General features: G+C 52.6%; 2 protein-coding genes across 5 annotated transcripts in view; both read left to right on the forward strand.

Moving 5' to 3' along the window:
• Snapc4 (small nuclear RNA activating complex polypeptide 4) lies at window positions 1–21,745 on the forward strand. Of its 4 annotated transcripts, none has more exons than XM_076845081.2 (24): window positions 1–80; window positions 1,691–1,895; window positions 2,278–2,324; window positions 3,316–3,483; window positions 3,630–3,755; window positions 4,266–4,344; window positions 4,807–4,888; window positions 5,809–5,913; window positions 5,990–6,062; window positions 6,421–6,585; window positions 8,511–8,658; window positions 8,873–8,979; window positions 9,142–9,236; window positions 13,004–13,098; window positions 14,142–14,221; window positions 14,471–14,938; window positions 15,651–15,761; window positions 15,859–16,108; window positions 16,471–16,541; window positions 17,050–17,160; window positions 17,758–17,785; window positions 18,396–20,002; window positions 20,892–21,015; window positions 21,713–21,745. In XM_076845081.2, the coding sequence occupies exons 2-23, from the start codon at window positions 1,766–1,768 to the stop codon at window positions 21,006–21,008; spliced, it is 4,263 nt and encodes a 1,420-aa protein (XP_076701196.1). In that variant the 5' UTR covers window positions 1–80; window positions 1,691–1,765; the 3' UTR covers window positions 21,009–21,015; window positions 21,713–21,745. The 4 variants fall into 4 exon arrangements, with proteins under 4 accessions (XP_076701196.1, XP_076701199.1, XP_076701200.1 ...); XM_076845084.2 differs by having other exon boundaries at window positions 15,651–15,734; XM_076845085.2 differs by having other exon boundaries at window positions 15,651–15,734; window positions 15,946–16,108.
• The window catches only part of Card9 (caspase recruitment domain family member 9), a 12,938-nt gene continuing 10,798 nt past the window's right edge, over window positions 20,930–23,069 (forward strand). The window contains exon 1 of the mRNA XM_076845096.2: window positions 20,930–21,015. The gene's annotated coding sequence lies outside the window, so the exon portion shown is untranslated. The remainder of the gene's footprint in view (window positions 21,016–23,069) is intronic.

Genomic DNA, 23,069 nt, shown 5'->3' on the forward strand with positions numbered 1-23,069 from the left:
CGGCGCTCCACTTCCGCGACCGCAGGAAGCTTGGTGTCTTCGGTCGCTTGGGGTCTCAGACCGTGCGGCTGTGAAGGCAGGTGAGGCGCAAGTAAGGGGAGGGCGGGCAGCGGGGTCGGGGCCACCCGGCGGAAGTCACGCTGTCTTCAGGAGCGGACTGCCGAGTCCAGGAGGGGGCGGGGCGGCCCGGCGAGGCCGCGTGGGCGTCGAGCGCGCGTCGGCCCAGGACCGGCTGGCCTCCCCGGCCCCTCGCCCCGGCGCAGGGCCGAAGTGTCTCCAAGCCCGTGCTTCTGCGGCTTCCTGGGGTTTGTCAGTCCCGCCCCAAGGGGACTCGTGGCCCCGGGGAGCAGCTGGGGCTGAGTGGGCCGTCCAGTGCCCGCCGTCTTCTGGGGAGTCTGTGAGGTTCTGCGCTTTGAAGGGAGAGAGGACCAGACACTAGGGAAGGCCGGTGGCTCCTGATGTAGGAACTTGTGGCCTCGACCTCCTTTCTGCTCGGCCTGAGCAGCGTGGGAGCGAGCGGGATGAGAAGTGGCGCTCTCTGTGCAGCACAAGTTGCCTTTCCCTTTAGGGCCAGGCTTCCAGAAGAACACTGCCCGGCCAGTGTGTGCTGCAGATCTGGTTGGCTTCTTGCTGAGTTGAATTCCAGGTTTAAACGAGGTGCCTTAGCAGGAGCGACTCAGCCAAAGGGCCCCCACTGGCACATACTCTCTATTACTGCAGGGCAGGACCCAGTCAGTTCTCATCAGGGAGAAGCCATGTCAAGGGCTGGGAAGGTTTTTCTCTTTGTTTTTGATTCTGGGTGTGTGCTCATGTTTTCTAGAATATTCTCTGCCAGTGTTTTATTCTCCCACCCTTCTCTCTTCCCAGCTTCCTTCTCCCTCCAGATTTTACTCACCAGTGTTCCCTGCACAGAAAAAGTTTCCTGTGCTTCAGCAGATAACTGGTTCAGTGTCAACACTATCACCTGCTATTCCAAGGCTGGAGATAGGGCAGGAAATGGGCAAAGCCTTACCTCTGGGAGCCTGCTTTCCAGGCCTGTTAATGGCAGTAGCCTAGTTCACCTTGTTTCAGTGACCATTAGTTTAGTGCCTTATGTGCCCAGCCCTGCAGCTCTGGTCACAGGTTCATATTTCACGGGAACTGAGCATCTGGTCTTAGGCTGCTGGTGACATGGCCCTGCACTTTCTATACTAAGTGACCATTTTCCTTATGGTTGGACCTAGGAGCAGAAACCATCCAGGTAGTCTGTCCATCCACTGCCAGTACTGCTTCTAGCCTTAGCTGGCTGGGGGACATTGATAGGATGTTGGCCCCTGATAGAGCAAAGAGCAGGAGTTCTTGGGGGTGCAGAAGGTTGCAGCTCTGGGGTTCCCTAGGCTGGGCCTTCCCTCTGGGGAACCCAGGGCAGGATTCTGCCATCCCCAGTAAGTATGTGTCTGAAGAAGGATGGGTCCTGGCACTTTAATGGTTGTTTTGGGGTTTGGTTTTTGTTGTTGTTGTTGTTGTTGTTGTTGTTGTTACCATGGATTTAACTCAGGGGCACTGAACCACTGAGACATATCTCTAGCCCCTGCCCCCCCACTCACCTTTGTGTGTGTGTATTTTACTTAGATACAGGGTCTCACTGAGTTGCTTAGTGCCTCACTAAGTTGCTGAGGCTGGCTTTGAACTTGTGATCTTCCTGATTCAGCTTCCTGAGCCGCTGGGATTACAAGTGTTGTTGGTTTTTAACACCTCATAATGTATTGTGGAGCAGGCAGAAGTCATGGATGTAGATGCTGAAAGGGAGAAAATAACAAAGGAGATAAAGGAGCTGGAAAGGATTTTGGATCCCAGCTCCTCCAACATCCATGTGGAGGTTTCAGAATCAAGTCTTGATTCGGATTCCGATGCAGGTAAGCCTAGCCATCCTAGAGTGTGACTGAAAGTGTGTGCACCCTCCGGGTTCTTTTCAGCCTCATGCTGCATGACCAGGTCCTGTTTCCTGCCCAAAATAGCCTCTGCCTTTTCCCCAGCCAGAGAGTTAATCCCAGTCCTTTGTTGCTAACTAGCCCATGGTCCTGCTGGTATCCCGTCTTTGCTGCCCTCTGGCCTTGGGCTCTAGGGCCCTCTGGGTAAGCATGCTGTCCTGGGAAGAGAGGGTGGGCCCAGAACTGACTGTTGCACAGACATCCAGGATCTCTTCTATGGGCTCTCCCACAGTCCTCTAGAGGGACTACTTTCCGTTCCCATCATTTCCATCATCACCCTCCAGTACAGTGTATTTGTTTCCAACAGATTCACTGCCCAGTGAAGACTTGGAAGCTGTTGAGCCCCCAATCCTGGTAACTGCTACTCACTCTTGTTTATTTTGCATTGTAAAATTAGTACATGTTATGAAAACAAAACATCAGAGAGTATTTGTTGTTAAAATAAAAAATTGTCCCCAGAAACAGCCACTGTTAAAAGCTTAATGGCTGTGCCTTCAGCCTTTTTCCTGAGCTGCTGGGATTACAAGTGTTGTTGGTTTTTAACACCTCATAATGTATTGTGGAGCAGGCAGAAGTCATAGATATAGACGCTGAAAGGGAGAAAATAACAAAGGAGATAAAATGCTAACTTTGTTTCTCCACATCATGCACCTGACTGCCCCCTCAGCTTGTCTCCTTTGTCTTAGTTTACCAATCTGAATAATGGAGTTGCTTGAGCAAAGATGAGCATCTAGAACAGCGCCTAGTAAACACCTAGGTTTGTCAGTTGTGATTAATCACTTTGTGTCTATTTTGAGTTTTACTTTAGGAAATTATTGCAGTTTGCTTATTTTCTCAGGTTCATAGGTAAAGTCCTCTTGTATATTTGAGGGCTGCATTGGCCCTCCTCAGGCAGAGGACACAGTCCTGAGGGCTTTGGACCATCGCCCCCTGGTGGGTGCATTGGTGTCTCCAGCTCTGGGCTGTGATGCTCTGCAGACAATTTCCTCCTCATAACCTGTAGAAGGTGGTACAGAGAGAGAAGCAACATGAGCTAGCGTGAAGTTCGGTGTTCACAGGAACCTTTTAGTAATTGGAAGCTACTTATTTTCTCATAATGGCCCTACTTCAAACAATTGGATCTCCCTTTGTTGTAGATCAGGAATAGTGGTTGGGGACTCCCACAGACATGCCCTGCCACTCACCTGAGTCACCTCTTGGGTCCACATTTGGTGATGTTGCACTGGAGTTGTCTCCATGTCCCAGGTGTCCAGTAGCTGGAATGTGGGTTTGTGTCCAGGGCTGTGGGGAGGGGAAATACCTCTATATCCTATTTCCTCATTTCCTGTTTCTGGCTCCTAAATAGGAAGAAGAAAGGTGGGGTGAGGCCAGCAATGATGAGGAAGACCCCAAGGATAAAACCCTCCCTGAAGACCCTGAGACTTGTCTACAGCTGAACATGGTCTATCAGGAGGTCATCCAAGAGAAGCTGGCAGAGGTCAGCTTGCTTTTGGCCCAGAACAGGGAGCAACAGGTAGGGTTGCCCATGCATGCTGACCCCCCTGATCCTCAGAGTCTGCACAACGATGCTCCTAGGACAGGGTTTTGGTTAGTCTGCTCCCTAGCCACCTCCCCTGTTTGTCCCCACATGGCCTGCAGTTGGCCTTGTTTATGTCCCAGGAGGAGATCCTATGGGATCTGGCTGGGTCCAGAGGCCCCAGGGTGAAGGACGGCAAGAGCCTACCCCCAAACATGTACATCGGTCACTTCATGAAACCGTACTTCAAAGACAGGGTCACTGGAGTGGTGAGTGAGTGAGGCCCTGCTTCTTGTTGGCAGGGCTCAGCACCCTATGGGGAGGGGCTCTCATCTCCACAGTCTGCTGTGAGTGGTCTTAAGTTCCCTTTGGCCCTTCAGGATGACGTGATCCAACTTCCTCAAAACTTTGCTTTATCTATGAAAGTCAAGGTCTCCTTCCTGAGTAGGCAAACCATCAGGGGCCTATTTCCCTGAGGTGGCGCCATGGGCAATTAGGAAGTCTTCCATGTGGAGGTCCCAGTGTTGCTCTTAGCAGGCCTGGGCTCCTTGTCAGCCCTCATGGAGTCACTGAGTCCCCTGCTCTGCCAGTTGGCTCATACCCAGCTGTCAGCTTTGGCTGCAGAGGTCTAGTATCTGGGACCTCTGCATGTGAGCAGGCACATGAGCAGGCTGGGAGGAAATGGCTTGAGTCCCAGCGTGGGCCCTGGAGGTGTGTGCTAGACCCTGCAGGTGAATGCAGCCTGGTCTGCCACATGGTGACACCATGCACTCTGACAGGGGCCTCCTGCCAATGAAGAGACACGAGAGAAGGCTGCTCAGGGAATCAAGGCTTTCGAGGAGCTCCTGGTGACCAAGTGTAAGAGCCCAGCCCAGCCAGTCCTCTGAGTGTGGGGACCCAGGAGGCCTTTCCCATGGCCCTGCCTCTCCTAGGCCTATTTGTCCTGTGGCCTTAGGTGCTCCCTCAGGCTTTGATCACTGTGACTGGCCACTTGACCTCTTCCCTTTCTCTTGCTGGGTGGGTTCTTTTCAAAAAAACCTGTCACAGGGGCAGATGGGGACCACCCCAAACCCCACTAATCCTGCCCTGGCTGGGAATGGTCAGCCCTGTCAGACCCTTCTGTGAACTTGGGGTAGGACTCAGGTGAGGTTCATTGCTAGACAAGAGGGGCCGGCATCTGGGTTGCATCTCACTGCCTGACTGGCATCCACAGAGCCTCAGCACAGCTTCCTCCTCTGGAGGTGGGACCCATAGTGATGCCCAGGGTTGCATTGGGTCCTGGGGAGTGTGCGAGACTGCCATGGTGTTGCTCCTCTGCAGGGAAGCACTGGGAGAAAGCTTTGCTCCGAAAGTCAGTGGTGAGTGACCGCCTGCAGCGCCTGCTTCAGCCCAAGTTACTAAAGTAAGTGGGAAAGGCGTAGGTCAGCACAGCTTTTCTTGCAGTGGGAAACCTGGGTAGCCATATGGGCTCGGCAAGGTCCAGCATGCATGTTTCCTCACTCTGCCACAGCCCTACCATCCCCAGAGAGATGCTGGTGCTTGAGCTTTACCCTCCTCTGGAGGAGATAGCCACAGACATTGCTGGCTCAGGCAGTTTCTTCTCTGGGCCTCTGTTTCCCTCATGCATGAAGCCTGCTCTCTAGGTCTGCTGGTGGGAGTGTCATATGGCCACAGGGTATCACAAAGTGCCATCTGGCTGTGCATGCTCAAAGGGTGCTGCTGCTTTGATAATTAGGTTGGAGGTACAAGTTCCTGCCAGAGCTGGGGCACCAGCAGATCCTCAGGCAGTGCCAGAGGAGGAATCACAGGATCTGATCTGGACTGACGGTCCCTTAGCCCCAGGTCCCCAGTGCCTGTGTACACCTATTGCATGGAGGAGGGAGGATGGTGTATTTTTGATGGAGCAGATGGCATTTGGCACCAGGAGCCCTGGGCCAGACCAGGGGTTTCCGAGTGTTCACCAGCCTCCTCATGGATTGTAAAAGGTGAGGGTTTGTGGCAGCAACACATATCAAGTCCTTCTTGAGGCTGTGAGATAGCCAATTCTTCCCTTCCTGGCCTGAATCAGGATGTCTGCAGCTGTCTGCATCTTGTGCACCCAGGTTTGCATGGTCGTCCAGGCTCTGAGGCACTGGCAGCAGGTAGCTACCACCTGTTTCCATAAACACATGACAGCTCTTGCCCTGGATGATACTGTTCTGACTGTAGGCACACCCCAGAGGGGGTGCAAAGCTGAGGCAGGAGAAAGGGCACTCCAAGAGCCAGTCCCTGGCCTCCAGGAGCATGGCACCATCCACAGCCTGCTTCCATTTTGCCTTTCAGGCTCGAGTACTTGCGCCAGAAGCAGAGCCGGGTCTCCGGTGAGTCAGAGCAGCAGGCCCTGGAGAAGCAGGTTAGGGAGGCAGAGAAGGAGATCCAGGACATCAAGTGAGCCAGGGCCTTCCAGGGCTCCGGGGAGAACCATCAGGCCAGGTATGAATCTAACACCCTGTCCCTCCTTCAGCCAGCTTCCCGAGGAGGCCTTGCTGGGGAACAGGCTGGACAACCATGATTGGGAGAAGATTTCCAATATCCACGTGAGTTGGACTCCGGCAGCTGGATGTGGGTCACATTTAGGTGGGCAGGCCACACTTTCCCTAGCCTCTTAACCCCTCAAGTCAAAGGCACATCTAGCAGTTGAGAGGAGCAAGCAGCTTCGTAGGCCCCTCGCCACTGGTGTGAGGCAGCTCTTCTGAGGTGGAAGTTTCTAAGGTTCCCAGCTTTGCATGTGAACCTATCTCTGCATTTTTTGCTGGGCAAGGCCTTGTGAACTGGATAGATTCCACTTATTTCTGCCCACAGGAGTGGCTGACAGGCAGAGTAACAGCTCAGTCCAGTGCTGTGTCTGAGTGTGCTTGGAGTTGGTAACCCCAAAAGACTTTCTTGTTGGCACAGTTTGAAGGAGGCCGCAGTGCAGAGGAGATCCGGAAGTTTTGGCAGAGCTCTGAGCATCCAAGCATCAACAAGCAGGAGTGGAGTGTCGAGGAGGTGGAGCAGCTGAGGGCCATCGCAGCTACGCATGGCCACCTGGAGTGGCACTTAGTTGCAGAGGAGCTGGGGGTAAGGAGCAAGACATGAATTCATTCCCACACCACGGCCCGATTGGCCTCCAAGGGCCTCAGTGCTCAGATCCTGCTGCAGGCCCTGACTGTAGTCTCTGCCGCAGTGAGCAGCTGTGCTCCAGGCTTTCTCCTCCGTCAGCCTTCTGTGGAGCTTATTTTGTTGGTATTTTCTAGTTTCTTTTGAGTTCTTAGACTGTTTTTCTGCTCTCCCAGGTGAGGTAGACAGCTGAAGAAAGGCCACAGTTCTGAGAGCAGCCTGGTGCAGAATGTCCTTTTTGTGGATTTCTAGAGAATCTTTAGTTTCAGTTCTTGTTGTTTCTTGGAACCCAGGTTTTTCTAGACTTTGGTTTTTCATTTTTGAATAGGTCTCTGAAGTCCTCACTGTGCTTGTTGTTCCAGTTATGTTTTTTGTTTATGATGCGGTAATGTGCTATGAAAAATCTTATTTTGAAAAGTTATCACTTTTTTAAAAAATATTTTTAGTTGTAGATGAACACACTTTCATTTCATTTCTTTGTTTGTTTTTACGTGGTGCTGAAGATGGAACCAGTGCCTCACATGTGTGCAGCAGGTGCTCTGCCGCTGAGCCCAAGCTCTAGTGATCCCTTCTTATGGCAGAGCACATGGCTGTCACAAACTAACTAAAACTAACTGCCAAAACTTGTGTGTTTGTGTGAGAGACAAAGTGAGCCATACCCCAGCCCTACTGTCCACCTGCAGTCTTCTTTCCTCGGCCTCCTGAGTAGCCAGGATTTATAGGTGTGCACCACTGTGCCTGCCCAAAATGTTTAAAAATTAAAAACATTTCTTGAATTGGGCACAATGGCTCATGCCTATAATCCCAGTGACTCAGGAGGCTGAGCGGGAGGATCACAATTTCAAGGCCAGCCTCAGCACCTTAATGAGACCCTGTCTCAATTTAAAGAAGCAGAGTGGGGTGGGGGCGGGTGCTGAGGATGTAGCTCATTTGTAGAGCATCCCTGAGTTTGATCCCCAGTACTCCTCCCACACACACACACACACAAAACGCATTTTCCACTCTGAGGGCCAGTCAGGCAGGTTTGGGACTGAGTGTCTTACTTTCACTGGGTAGACAGCTGAAGAAAGGGCACAGTCTTGCCTCGGGCAGTGTGTACCCATGCACACAGCAGACCAGGTTTGGGAGGACAGTATTAGCAAGGCCCACATCAAGAAGGTTGGCTGTGCAGCAACCCAGAACAAAGGCATGCCAGCACTGCAGCGAGGGCACCTCTGGGCTCACACCTCACAGCAGCCTCAGAAGTGTTTGAGAGGAAAGCTCGGAAGCAGACCTCAGGGCTAAGCACTACCATCCAGCCCCAGGAGTCCTCTGCTCAAGAGCTTGCTTTGAAGAAGAGGGTTCATGTTATGGGAACCTATCCATAGAACGCCAGTTTCCCACCAGGAGATAAGCAACAGTTGTGTAGCTAAGGGTTTGTTTGCCGGATTCTCCCTCTTGGTGTCTGGAGCTGTGGATGCCACACCAAGCACCATCCCAGCAGTGCCCGTCTTAGAAATCAAGAGCTAGAGGGTACCAGCAACAGGCTTATAGATCTGTGAGGCACAGGGTAGCTCTACTCCTTCCAAGCTGGGTGCTCCCTTCCATCAAGTGTGGGAGTTGACAGGGTGGTTTAGGTATTGTTTGAAATAGCCATTGACTCAGTATAAATGGTGGAGCCCTCTTCCAGGAGGCTGATGTTTTCCTGGTCCTGGGTAGCGGGTCTGGTGTCACTACCTAGGAGCTACCTGTAGGAGCTAAAAGAGGAGAATGCTGGTTCACAGAAGCACGTGCCCCTTGGCGCTCAGGCCCACCTGTCCCAGAACACTCAAAAACCACTCTGGACATCCTTTCATGTGCAGGGCAAAGCCCAGTAACACCTCTGTGCTTTGTTTGGCCTTGGGAAGACCAGCCGCAGCGCCTTCCAGTGCCTGCAGAAATTCCAGCAGCACAACAAAGCCCTGAAGCGCAAGGAGTGGACAGAGGAGGAGGACCGCATGCTCACCCAGCTGGTGCAGGAGATGCGCGTTGGGAGCCACATTCCCTATCGCAGAAGTGAGTGCACCATATGCCCTAAAAGTCTGAGGCCCCACATAGGCAGGAAAGGGACTTGCTGGGGCAGTTCACCTCTGTGCTTGTGAGAGTTTGGAGGGAAAACAATGGCTGGTCGCCCCAAGTACTGCACAACGGGATTCTTAAGGGTCAGAGTGACTTCTGTGTGCCCATTTGGATGCCAGACCTCTCAGCCCCACAAATCCTCTATCCATAGTTGTCTACTACATGGAGGGCAGAGACTCCATGCAGCTGATTTATCGGTGGACCAAGAGCTTGGATCCCAGCCTGAAAAAGGGGTTCTGGGCCCCAGAGGAAGATGCCGTAAGTTTGTGAGCCTGAGGAAAGTTGTCTTCAGCGGAGTTCCCCTGGCTCTCCTGAGTGGCCGCTATGCTTGGCGTTCGCATCTGAGCCTGACAGGCTCTGGATAGTCAGGTTACAACTGTAACCAGAAGGTATCATTTGTCTTCCTTTCCCTTCCTATAGAAATTGCTTCAAGCTGTTGCCAAATATGGAGAGCAGGATTGGTTTAAAATCCGGGAAGAGGTGCCAGGTAGGAGCGATGCCCAGTGCAGAGATCGGTGAGTTGCATAGCACCCAGGTGAGGAAGGGGTTGTTTGGGTCACTCTCCTTAGGCTACAGGGCAGGCCAGATGGCTGACCCAGGAATGCTCTGCTGTCAATGAGGAGGGTGTGGCCTAAGAATCTCTGCATATCAGAATAAGCTTTGCTTTTTTTTTTTTTGTGCTGGGGCTCTCTATCACTGAGCAACACCCTCAGCCCTTTTTGTTTTTTGTTTTGAGACAGGGTCTCACTATATTGCTGAGGCAGGTCTCAAATTTGCAATTCTCCTGCCTCCACTGCCTGAGTCACTGGGATTATAGGTGTGCCCTGGCATGGATAAAATATTTTTTTACAACCCAGACTTAGAAGACATTTGTACTACTGGTCAACCAGGAGTACGATGCTTCATGTGGCAGCTCCTGGTTGGTAGATCTCCTGCCCCAGAAAGCAGGTGGGTGAGGCTCCAGGCAGCTACTGCAGCCTGCTCCTTTCTTCCCTCATCTGTTTAATAGCTCATTGAGATGCAGTTCCTGTACCTCACAACTCACTCTTTTGAAGTGTGGAGGCCAGCAGTCTTTATTGTATTCATTGAGCTATGTGGCACCACCACAGGACTTTTGACAGTCTCATCACTCCAGCAACCTCAGTGACAACACTGAGCCTGGGTCAGGAAACAGGCACAGCTCCAAAGAATGCACACAGGTGGCCAATAAACACATGAAAAGAAGCCATCATCACTAGTCATCACCAAAGCAGTCAGAACCATAATGAGATACCACTTCACACCCAGTAGGGTGAACGTTATTTTTTATTTTTTTTAAAGAAAGGTGGGTGTGGTGGCATTCAACCTATAATCCCAGCTAGTAGGGAGACTGAGGTAGGAGGACGGTGAGTTAAGGCAAGCCTCAGCAACTTAGCAACTACCGTGTCTCAAAATAAAAAATTTAAAAAGGGCTGAGGATTAGTTCAGTGATAGAGCACCCATGAGTTCAATCCTTAGTACTGCTAAGAAGAAAAAGGAAAAAAAAAAAAAGTACTGGTGAAGATGCAGAAGAGTTGGAGCCCTTGGTTCTGGTGGGGACTTGGGGTGGTGCAAAACCCGGCAGCTCCTCCATGGTGAGCAGGGTTCTACCCTGTTCAGTCAGCTTTTTTGCTGTAGTGACTAAAAAACCCAATCAGAACAATTCTAGGGGAAAACAAGTTTATTTTGGGGCTCACAGTTTCAGAGGTCTCTGTCCGTAGAAAGCTTGCTCCATTCCTCAGGGTTCTAGGTAAGGCAGAACATTCTGACAGAAGAGTACAGTGAAGGAAGGTGGCTCATGTGACGACCAGACAACAGAAACTCCACTCACCAGATACAAAATAGATACCCCAAAGGCCACGCTCCCAGGGACCCACCTCCCGCAGCCACACCTATCCATCTCCAGTCCCCACTCAGTTAATCCCATCAGGGATTGATTCAGTGATTGGGTTAAGATTCATAACCTAGGGGGGAGGGGGGATAGTAGAGGATAGGAAAGGCAGCAGAATACAACAGACACCAGAATGGCAATATGTAAATCAATGGTTGTGCAACTGATGTGATTCTGCAATCTGTATATGGGGTAAAAATGGGAGCTCATAGCCCACTTGAATCAAAGTGTGAAATATGATATATCAAGAACTATGTAATGTTTTGAACAACCTACAATAAAAATTAATTAAAAAAAAATTCTTTTTGGGACTGGGGATGTAGCTCAGTTGGTAGAGTGCTTGTCTTGCATACACAAGGCCCAGGGTTCAATCCCCAGCACCACACACACACACACACACACAAAAAAAAATTTTTTTCTTTGGTCCCAACCTCCTTGAATATAATCATAATTTACCGTGGCACATGTATACTCATTACAATGCTGTATATTAATCTTGGAGGAATATTTCTCAATATGATACTTAGGTTAACAGAACAAAATTTCAGTCAAGAATAATTTATAGTGATCTATTACATTATATGGTGACCACAGTTAATAATAATACATATTTCAAAATTGCAAAAATAGATTTTGGATATTGTCATTGCACACAAAAATGATAAATTAATGAAGTGGTGGGTATGTTAATTATCTTTTTTTTTTTTTTTTTTTTTAAAGAGAGAGTGAGAGAGGAGAGAGAGAGAGAGAGAGACAATTTTTAATATTTATTTTTTAGTTATCGGCAGATACAACATCTTTGTTTGTATGTGGTGCTGAGGATCGAACCCGGGCCGCACGCATGCCAGGCGAGCGCGCTACCGCTTGAGCCACATCCCCAGCCCCTGTTAATTATCTTGATTGTATCTTTCTATAATGTGTATATAGATGAAAGCATCACATTGTATCCCATAAAAACACACAATTGTCATCGGTCAATTAAAAAATTTAAAGAACAAAGAAAATGAAAACTTAAAGAAGATTAATCATTGCTATTTTCTGAAAGCATTGGGCTCTGTTAAAGTTCAACATTGTATATGATTGATGTTGTACATTCCATGTATGTATTATATGTCAAAATACATTAATTATCTCCTTCAAAAAAAAAAGATTCATAACCTAATCATTTCCTTCTAAACCCTTTTAAACCTTGCATTGTCTCACACGTAAGATTTTGGAGAATACCTCACATCCAAACCATAACATACCCAAACTAATCAATAGATACAAAACCCGAAACAATTGGAAGCAGGAATTCATATCTTTGACAGCTGTATTTGAAGAAGCATTTCCCCAAAGTGGATAAAACAAAATGTGCCATATGAATGCAGTGGAAGACTACTTAGCCTTAAATGGAAGGAAATTCAGCTATGTACTGCATTTCTATAAATTCTGATGCACATGTGAACCTTGGAAACACTCAGAACATTGGTGTAGAGTGTTTGTTTGTTTGGTTTGTTTTATTTGGTTTATTGGGGGGCAGTGCAGGGGATGGAATCCAGGGTTTCATGCATGCTAGGCAAGCACTTCTGAGCTGCATCCCCGGCTGCATATATTTATGTGTACATATCCTCATAAAATATCCACTTTATCCAAAAATGTCCAATTTTTTAAAACATTTTGTTGTAGGTGGACATAATACCTTAATTTTATTTATTTTTATGTGGTCCTGAGGATTAAACCCAGTGCCTCACGTGTTAGGCGAGCTCTCCACCAGTGAGCTTCAAACCCAGCCCCCACAACTGTCAATTTCTTTTGGCTATATCCTGAGGGTGGAATTGCCGGATCAAGTAATATCTTGTGTTCAGCCTTTTGAGGAACTGCCATACTATTTTTAAAAATGTGTTCCCAGTGCAGCCTGGGGTCTAGTATTCCACATCCACACCAGCTCTTGTTTCTCTGATGGTAGCCATCCTAGGGGGTGTGAAGTACTGCCTCGCTGACTTGGGTTTGCGTTTTCCTGATGGCTGGCTCTGTGAGACATCTTTGCATGATGTCTCTGGGCCAGATATACACTTGTCTATGTGCACTTATCTTTCTTGAAGTCTTTTGCCCATCTTTAAAATTACTTGTCTTTGTGTTATTGACTTATAAGAGTTCTTCACGTAATCCAGATAGAAGCCCCTTATCAGATACGTGATTTGCAGATAATCTCCCAATCTGTGGCTTATCTTTCTGCTTTCTTTGAAATAGAAAATTATTAAATTTTGATAAATTTGTTTATATGTTTCTTGTGCTTTTGGTGTTATGTCTGAGAAATCGTTACAGAAGCTGGACAGCTGTGGAAAGTATCTTGGCATCTAAATTGTCCCTTTATTTCCATGTCCCTTTCAGATATCTCAGAAGATTACATTTTAGTTTGAAAAAGGGGCGATGGAATGCAAAAGAAGAGGAGCAGTTAATCGAATTAATAGAAAAATACGGTGTTGGTGAGTTGTGGAGGTGTTCGCTCCTCTAGATCCTGCCAGCCTGGAGCTCATGGTGAAGGCTTGCAGATCCTACAGGCCTATGGCTCACTGCTGCCAGAGATTAGCTCTCTGGCCTCATTTCTCATTGTCTTGACAATGGTGGTGGTCTATCCCATTACAAATTTGGGGGTTTTTGTTGTGTTGTTTTGGTGCTGGGGATGGAAACCCTTCATGCCTGCTAGGCAAGCCCTTAGCCACAGAGCCACATTCTGGCTCCCCTTTATGAGTTACTGCATATTCACTACAGGAAATCTAGAAGTAGAATAAGGCAGCCACCCTAGCCCCGAGGCACTGCTGTTGCCGTGTGCCCAGCACCACTTGCCCTGTGCAGCTGCTACTCAGTCCTTGCCTGGTCTTGTGACCTGCTGCTTAGCTCACTGTGGCAATTGCACTGACCACTCTCCTGCCTTCAGTGGCTACATTGTATTTCCCTGGAGTGCAGAACATACCTTATTTAATCAGCCTTCTCCTGACAGATATTTAAATTCTTACTACTTCTTTTGTGATTTTTAGCTAAATCTTCACGTTTGTAATTTCTCCTCAGAGTTATCGTAGTTAAGGAATTGCTAGGCTTAAGGACATCCAAACACAAAGACTCTTGTCACCTATTGTCACACTGCCCAATTAAAGCGGCTCCTGGTTTCCCTCCCACCCAGTACTACCTGGAAGGGGACATAAATCCCTGGAATGTCCAGTGTGCATGGAGCCTGATTATAGCAGATTGTGGGAGACCCAAGTTTAGAATGTGTGGGTGACTTTTCCTTCTTGGTTGCATGTTTGCCAGTACTTCCCTGATCACCCCAAGACTCGGGTGCTGCCAAACTGCAGGTGCACCAACATAAGTGACATCTGCTCCTTGCCAAGCCTAGGAAGCTGTGCAGGAAGCCCTTCCCCAGGAGCCCAGGCTCAGCTCCTGCAGGCAGCAAGCCCTCTTTCCAAGCTGATGAGTGTGTCCTTAGAGAGAATCAGGATGAAGCTGTTTCCATGTGGTTTTGCTTTTGTAGGTCACTGGGCAAAAATAGCTTCTGAACTACCCCATCGCTCAGGCTCCCAGTGTCTGAGCAAGTGGAAGGTCATGGCTGGGGTAAGACATCTGTTTGTTTGGGGAGCTTTCCTGAAAGTCAGACAGAAGGCCCCATCACCTGGAATACCTGGGGGAGGGGAGGGGAGGGACCTTCAGTTTCTGGCCCTGGCATTGGGTTGTCTCCAGGCCAGGGGCAGAGGGAGACCAGCCTGGTCAGCTGCTTTCTACCCCTTGAGGTGTTCCTGTTTGAGGGCCTGTCCTTCAAACCTGGGCAGCAGAGGCCTCCAAGTGACCCTTTCCTCCACATAGAAGAGTCGTCTCCAGAGGAGGCGACGGCGGCCCTGTCGCAGAGTCCGCTGGAGCTCCGATAGCAGCAGCAGCTGTAGCACTGGAGGTGGCGGCAGCAGCAGTAGCAGCAGCAGCGAGGACCCAGAGACAGAGCTAGAGGAACCCCAGAAGGGCCTCAGAGGGCCACTGTCCCCAAAGTACATGGTGCCAGACATGGAACTGTGGGTCCCTGCCAGGAAGAACACCAGCCAGCTGCAGAGGGGACGGGCTGGGGGCTGCTCAGGACACCCTGCTGCCTTCACTGGCCCTTCTAAGGAGTCTGATGCTACCCAAGGTTGCAGTAGGGAAGCTTCCAGCACAGCCTTGGCTCCTCAGAAATTGAACCAGAGAGAGGCCCCTACCGGGATCCACAGCCCCATCCCGAGAGGTGTCCAAGACCCACACTTGGCAGACCCTCACCCAGCAAGCCTGGAGGAGCCAGCCTCTGAGGTGGGTTCCAGGCCCCTAGGTGCACCCCTGGATGTATGCAAGGGGAGAACTGGGTACCCTGTACTCCTGGTGGCCATTGAGACTGGTGTTCAGTGACACTGTGGCAGCCTGGTCTGTGGCCTAGCCACCAGCTATGTTCCTTCATTGTGCATTACAAAGTTCTTTTTTGGGCTGATATTAGAATTGCCCATGTGCAGCAGCCTTTGTAGAGAATAGCAGCCTCCAGTGTTCCCAGCTCTGCTTCAGAAGCCCAAGGGAAACCTGCTTCAGGGCCATGGCTGAGTGGGCACTTAGACTGGGAGGCATTTGTGAAACTTTACATCCAAGTCAGGGGACGGGGAGGAGCCATTTTCCCCCATCTGTGTGACATCTTCTGTGCAGGCTGGCCCAGCTAGTCACATACATGGATTTGTCGCCCTCTGTTTTAAAAGAGTTGGGGCACTGGGTGCAGAGCAGTGGTGGCTATGGGGAAGGCAGTGGTGTCCCAGCTGCCCCTGGGTGGAGCACAGCCCACAGCAACACCCTCACCTCGAGGGCCCTTTCTGGCAGCCTCTCTCCAGGGAGCCAGGCCTGCCTGAGGGCTACACGTGTCTTGTGGCAGACCTTCCCAGCGTGGAGTGGCGCCCATGGCCTGCAGCCTAGGCTCTGGCCCAGGGAAGTCCATAGCAGCACAGGCTTCAGGCCCCCACATCCAGCCTCCTCTCCTGGTCAGGGTGGACAGCATCTGCTGAAAGTACCCCTGATGACAGTGCAGAAGGTGCTGAGGACCAGTATGGCCGTCCAGAACCGCACACTGGTGAGGGCCCAAGGCACTTACATCCTGGTATGAGTGGTCTCTTTCTTGTCTGTGACCATGCATTGAGGGAGTTGGGGATACTGTGGCCCTATTGGCCAGGGGCCCAGGTGCCTTCTTCCTGCAGAAGGAGAGGCTGAGGCAGCCATCCCCACCTGACTCACCCCCAGGGCCTGGCCCTGGTGATGGCATGGCTGGGCCTTACCTATGGCAGCTGAGGCATGGAACCTTCCAGAATGGACAGCAGCACCGGAGACATAATCTGCACCGGAGGCTCCTCGAGCGTAGGCTTCTGTTGGCTGTGACACCATGGGTGGGTGATATCACCCTGCCCTGCACACAGGTCCCCCCCAGGCCTGCAGCTGTGCACACTAGAGGTACTACCCATGTACTGGGAGCCTCCTGGGGGGCTGAGGGTGGAGACAGGGTGCCTGGTGGTCCATCAGGAGTCTGAGAAATGGGCCATGCCTGGGGTCAGGCTGCTGGGAGGGGCACAGGCAACTGTCCCCACAGGTTTGAGGAAACAGGGCCAGCCTTCCTTCTGCCCTTGCTGGTCTTCTTGCTATGTGAAGGGTCAGCTGTGTGGGGTTCTTTGGGTAGTGGGAGGGCTTCCGTCCCTTGGTGCTTGTGTGGGACAGGGTTCTGGCTTCTCCTTGCCCCTGCCTGTACCACCTTGAGAGATCTCGGACTCCCAAAGGGGACCTTGGTAGCTGGAGCTGTTTCCCTTGTGTGCCCTCAGCTAACACCATCAGAATGCAGTTAGAGCCCGCCCGGCTGGCCAGCACCCCAGTGTTCACACTGCTGATTCAGGTGAGCCACCTGAGCAGGAGGCAGTTGGCTTTCTTCTTTTGGTGGAGACTTGAAATTTGCCAGGGGTTTACTTCTTGCAGTCTGGTTATCTAAAGTTCCAGTCCTTGGAAACAGTCCTCTGGGGTCTACAGCTTTCAGCAGATAAATATGGAAGGGGCAGCTGATCATTCCATTTAACCCCTTGTGTAAAATGGGGATAGGCACCAGAACCCAGGTTTAAGTGGAGGATGAGCGAGAGGGAGGAGGCCTGGTGCACACTCAAAGGCTAACCAGAAGGAAGGGAAGGCAGCCTTGGACTGGGGCAGCCCAAGAACCTAAGTCCAATCTGAGGGGACCTGAAGCTCTGGTGGCCTCCAGCTGGCTCCAGCCAAACCCTGGGCTGTGAATCTGATCCTGAGGGCAGCCTCATGGGGACCACAGTCGGGACCGCGCCCCTCCTACTAGTAACTTAGGCACTTGGACCCTAGGGGCTGGGGAGGGGACGTGCCCTTACCCCAGTGTCCCTCAGCTGTTGCAGATCGACACTGCTGGCTGCCTGGATGTTGTTCGTGAGAGGAAGACCCAGCCATCCACATCACTCCAGTCTGGCACCCAGGGCCTGCCGCCACATCTTCTGCAGGTAGCAACCTCAGGGTCCAGTTCCCTTGGAGGAGTGGGGCCCACCTCCCAGAGCAGCCTTCCCTGCTGTGCTCCTCCAGGGAAGGAGACCTATGCATGCCCACAGTGAGGGTCTGAGCCCTGACAGGCTTCTTGGCGAGTCAGAGGCAGGTGCAAGCGGGATGACACCGAGGCATGCCAGGTTGTGGACCTTGTGCCTCTCCCAGGACACTACCTGTCCCAGGCAGAGGTTGGAAGCTGCAGGCACCTCATACTTCAGAAACTAAACACTCAGGCTTAGCAGGAAACCTGGCCCTGGAGCTGTCTCCTGGGGAGGCTGGGAACCACAAAATAGTATCACTAGTCTGAGTATCAAATACAACTTCATGGTCTCCACAGGCCACAAACCCCACGCTGAGTCAACCACCAGATGAGCTCTGGCAGGGGTACCTGCTCCTGGAGCCCACAGCATCAGGCTTTCAGCCACTGTCATGGCCCCTGAGCTCTGTTCAGAGCTGGGCTTAGGCTCTAGAAAGTGTCAAATCTTGGTCTGGGTGGGGAGAGGTGATCTGAGCCCAGCGAGGACATCTTGCAGGCTGACTGTCTCTTTCCTTTTCAGGCTCCCTCCTGTGCCCAGAGCACCCCAGGTACCACCTCCACACTTCTCTCTGTCTTGGTGGGAAAGGCAGCATCTGCCACACTGGTGCCACAGCTCCAAGCAGCACAGCCTGTGGCCCTGTTGGTGGGTGTCTGTTGAATCCCACCCCGGGGCCAAGAGCTGGCTGGGCAAGCCCAGGGCTGCTGGAGTTCTTGCCTGCCTGCCCTGAGGCAGCCCAGGCATAGAATCAGGAGGCCAGAGGTTGCCTCTAGCAAAGGCTGTTCCTAATGGCAGTCACCAGTCATCCATGCCAGCAGAACCTGGTTCTGGACCTGTCCTGGGACCTTGAAGGGACAGTGCTTTGTCACAGGAGGGGGAACAGTGGGGCCAAATAGCCCTGGTCTGGAAGATTCTTAGGGTTTAGGCTAGTCTCAGGCCATTCATTATTAAGCAGGCTGGGCTACCTGTACTGTGGTCAGAGCATTGGAGTTTGGGGGTCCATGAGGTGAAAGATCTGGCGGTAAGCAACTGGAGCCCTTGGTCTAGAACCTGACTCCTATCCCTTCTGTGAAACAGCTGCCCACTGCAGGGGTCTCTTGATGTCCCTAGGTCTAGTGCCTGGGGCTCCCCATCAACTGTGGGTGTCTGTCCTTCTACAGGATGCCCCTTCCCAAATGTGCCAACCCGGAATGCTACAAAGAGTGCCAGCCACAGAGGGAGCACAGGACAGGAGTCCTGCCAGGCCAACTCCACCTCACCCCAAGTGCCTGTGGCAGCCCCACGTGGTCCCCGACCCAAGCCTAAGACTGTATCAGAGCTGCTTCGGGAGAAGCGGCTCCGTGAGGCTCGTGCCAGGAGGGCCACCCAGGGCCCAGCTCTTCCTCCCCAGCTGCTGGTCTCCCCTGTGACCCTTGGGCCCCCTGTGCTGCCAGCCCCTCAGCCTCAGGGTTCCTCAGCCACAGGTCCTGTCTCCAGTACAGACTGCTTTGGGCCTGGGGCCCCCGTGGCAGCCAGTGCATGCCCATCTGGCTGTTGGCAGGAGACTGGGATTTCAGCCAAGGACGAGGGACTCCCCACCCTACAAGCCTTGCCTCTCAGTCCTGCCCCAAGCCCTGGCCAAGTCCCCGTGGGCTGTCCTCTGAGCATTCTGGGACAGTCTCAGGCCCCTACCACATCCCGGAAGCAGGGCCTACCTGAGGTTCTGCCCTTTTTCCCCGCAGCCCCCAGCCCCACTCAACTGCCCATGCAGCCCCTCAACCTGACGCCTGCTCTGGGCACACACAGAAGTGGGACCCCCCTGGCAGCCAGCATCCCCTTGCCTGTCACCTGGGTGCTCACAGCCCAGGGGCTGCTCCCTATGCCAGTACCAGCAGTGGTGGGCCTCCCTAGTCCCGCAGGGCTACCTGCAAAGCTCCCACCACCCTGCTGTGAGGCTCCTGCTTGCCCCTCACAGCCCCAGGCCAGTGTGGACACAGAGCCAGCCCCCTCTTCCAGGACTGACACCTCAGCTCCCCCAACTTGCCCCCCATCCCAGAGTCCTCTAGACGTAGGTGGTAATGTTCCTGGCGCTCTTGGAGAGACCCAGGTGGTCAGGGAGGCTGCAGTGCCAAGGACATCTTCCCAGACCAACTGTCCTGAAGCAGAGTCCCCCCGGCCCAGCCAGCTCTCTACTTCTGTTGGCACTGGTCCCACAAATGGCTCAGGAGGGACACTGGAGCCTGGGGGTCCCCTGGGTCTAGAGAAGCCACAATTGTCTGGGTCCGAGAAGGGGGCCTTGGATCTGAGCCTGCTCTCCCTGGAGAGTGAGGCAGCCACACGACAGTGGCTGAAGGGACAGCAAGGGGTTCATGTGCCCCCACTGGGGAACAGGCTACCCTACCAGCCCCCCACCCTGTCCAGCCTACGAGCACTATCCAACCTCCTGCTCCACAAGAAGGCCTTGGAGCACAAGGCTTCCTCCCTAGTGACCAGTGGGGCAGCTGGGGCGCTACAGGCCTCGTTGGAGCTGGTGCGGAGGCAGCTGCAGGACAACCCAGCCTACCTTTTGCTGAAGGCACGGTTCCTGGCAGCCTTCACAGTGCCTGCTCTCCTGGCCACCCTGGCCCCCCATGGCATCCGTACCACCCTGTCAGTGGCCACAAGAGCCAGCTCTGAGAGTGAGGATGAGGACCTCCTGAGTGAGCTGGACCTTGAGGACAGGGATAACTGGTTAGGCTGTGCGTCCAGTAGAACACAGGCAAGGCCAGCAACCACGGTCCCCATCCAGGTAAGGGTGCCAGGCCCAGCTGCACTTTCCTGCCTATACGTCCTTCCTGCCTGGAGTGGCAAGTTGGGGCTGATGAAGTGGCACAGGGACACTGGCTGCACGTCCCACAGGAGGAAAAAGCTGGCCCACGCTGCAGAAACAAAGCCCTGCCACTTGGGGTACCCCCCGCCAAGTGCTGGGTGGGTGTTAGGTGAGCTCGTGGTACTGAGCTCTGCCCACCACAGGCACACACCTGACCCAGGGCTTCTGCTCAGGATGTTTTCCCATCTGTGTTAGCAATACTTTTCTTTCTTGTCCCACCAGAACCTTGAAACAAAATGTTGGGGACATTGTTGTGGCCCCCTGGCTGCCCCTAGGGAGTCACAGACACCAAAACCCCTGCCCCTGTTGCCAGGTGTCAGACCTTTGTGCCTGACCAGGGTGGGCTTCAGCCTTGCAGGGGTGCCTGTGGGCAGCAGCCTCCAGTGATGCCCTCCCCAGAATTTCCAGGTGCAGCCCTCCCCTTCCCCCTGATGTGGTCGTTGTTCCCTTCCCAGGGGGGGCCAAGCCCTGTTCCTCTGCACTGTCCCTACTGGCCCTTGCCTTAGAGCAGAAGGCTGGCCATGAAGGGTTTCCTTAAAGTGGGTTGGCGATGCCTTTGTGAGGGAGAAAGCCCTCTGTGGGCTCCAGGAAGGCCAGCTGCAGCCCCTCCCTGGCTCAACTCCTGCTGCCCTGGCTCAGTTCACAATGTGCCCTGTCCTGAGTGAGGACAGATCCAAGAAACTGGCCTGTTCTGTTTATGTCAGGACTGGCTAGTGCTTTCCCCTCAAGGCCCTTCTCCGTTCCCCCATCCACTGCCCATTGTGGTGGGAGTCACTCTTATTTGTCCTTGCCTGGACTCTTATTTCAGGGAGCTCTGGCTTCTAGTGAGCGTGCTGTTCCCTCCCACTTGGATACCTCTGATGACCTTGATGTGCTCAGGACCAGGCATGGCCGGCATGCCCGGAAACAGAAGCCCCTGCTGTGAGCAGCAGGTGAGTCCCAGGCTCTGCAACCAGGAGAGCTGGGTGCCTCCTCTGTTGGGGAGCACCAAAGCTGAAGCCGGGTGTGAGGGTCCACAGGCTGTTTGTGTGTATGGGCCTGGTAGGAACAGGGCCAAGTCACCCAGGCTCTCTATCCTCCCACCTACCCACCCTGTGTGCTTCAAGGCCTCTGCACAGCTGTCCCCTCTGCCCATGGGATTACAAGGCTCCTCCCTCCCCTTGCTGAGTCTCCACTCCTTGGAAATGCTCTCCATCCATCCTGGTGTCACTGATTATGTCACCTACCACATGCTACCTGTGTAGTTATGGTCTACCCATGGCCTTGAGCCCATAAGAGCACTTTGCTTTTGCTCTGGCCCTTGTCCTAGACAGCAAGTGCCTTAAAGGCCTTGGTATGTTTGGGTTGAGAAGAGGGAGTCAGGTCAGCCCACCCAGAGGCAAGAGCAGTTGCTTTGACCACAGGACAGGTCCTGGAGCTGGCAGAGGCAGCAGGAGTGGCAGGATGATGTGGCAGAGGGTGGCAGTGTCCTGGTGTTCCAGCTGGCCTTTTGTGCATCCGACCCTGGGTTCCAGTGCCTTTCCCCATGTGGCACAGTGCCGTTAGCCGTATTGTCTGGGGTCTGGCTGCATGTACTGGGCCCTCCTGGAGTCAAGTGCCTCCCACCATCAGTGTGCTCCTGTGTTTCAGGACAAGGACATAGAGCCCGCGCCTACCCCAAGAGCCCATCATCCACCGTACAGGAGAAAATAGCCAGGGTCTGGAGAGCTGCTGCCTGTAGTAGGCAGGAAGAAACCCAGCAGAGTGGCCACGTTGGTTGTCCCAGCCTTGGCTGGTCTCTAAGTACAAATCTCAGTGTTTGAAGGGATAAAGTAAATGTTCTATTTTTCAATTAAAATGCAAAACAAGCTTTTGTGATTTTGTTGTCTTAGGGTACCGGGTGGTAGACCCAGACTGCCACCATCAGAATTGTACCGCCCATCAGCTCTGGGGATGCATGGGACACCAGCTGGCTCGGCCACAGGGTCCTCAGCCTCCTTCGCTGGGCCTTGAGCTCATGGCCCCTGAGCTCTGGAGAGGTTAGAGAAGTGGCTCCTGTCTGTTTTGTGGAAACAGGCTGTGGCTCTGGCCACACTGGCCCCAGGCAGCGTCCCCAGGACCAGTGGCCACCTGCCTGCCCGCAGTCACAGCAGTGGCTCCCTCCCTCTGGTGGTTCCTTTCCCGTGGGCATTTCCTGGCTCTGGGCCAGAGCCCAGCCATGTGCCTGCCCCTTTGCTTTCCCAGTCCTGTCTTCTCATGTGGCTTCCCACTCGCCCAGGCCTGGGACCCTCCTGTGGCTTGGTTCTCATCACTCACTTCATTTTCTCACTGGAGATTTCCACCTCAGAGAAGTAAAAGGAGGGATGCCTGTCCAGGTCCTGATCATTTGGGGACCATCACAGGCATTGGACCCGCCCTTCCGCTATTAGGCTCTGCTGATGCAAGTGTATATCACCACCAGTATCTAGTTTTCCTCGCTGATTCCTCAGATCTGCGGGTTGTAGAGTTTTCTTAAAATTTATTTCCAAATACTTGGGAATTTTCCAGATATCTTTCTGTTGCTAACTCCTAGCCTAATTCTGATAAGTCTGAGAACATGACTTTAAAGTATATTTGTGGTCCTGGAGATCAAACCTAGCTATAGTTCAGTGGTACAGCTCCCCTGACCTTTTTTATTTTACTTTGAGTCAGGGTCTTAAAAGTTGCCCAAGCTAGCCTCTAACTTGGAATCCTCCTGCCTCAGCCTCCTAAGTCCCTGGGATCACAGGCATGGCCGCTGTGCCCAGCAACGTCTTTATTCTTCAGAATACACACCTGGGGCTAGGGGAGTAGCTGAGTGATGGACCACTTGCTCGGTATGTGCAGGTCTGGCTTCCATCCCCAGCACTGCAAAGACAAAACCCCAGAAAAGACACCTTTATCCCTCATGTACAAATGGGATGCTCTAGGCAGGGGAGCCCCTGCCACTTCCCTGCTGTGACAGCACAGCCTGGGTCACCTCTGCAGT

The sequence above is a fragment of the Callospermophilus lateralis genome, chromosome 2 (assembly GCF_048772815.1).
Source record: "Callospermophilus lateralis isolate mCalLat2 chromosome 2, mCalLat2.hap1, whole genome shotgun sequence".
NCBI lineage: Eukaryota > Metazoa > Chordata > Mammalia > Rodentia > Sciuridae > Callospermophilus > Callospermophilus lateralis.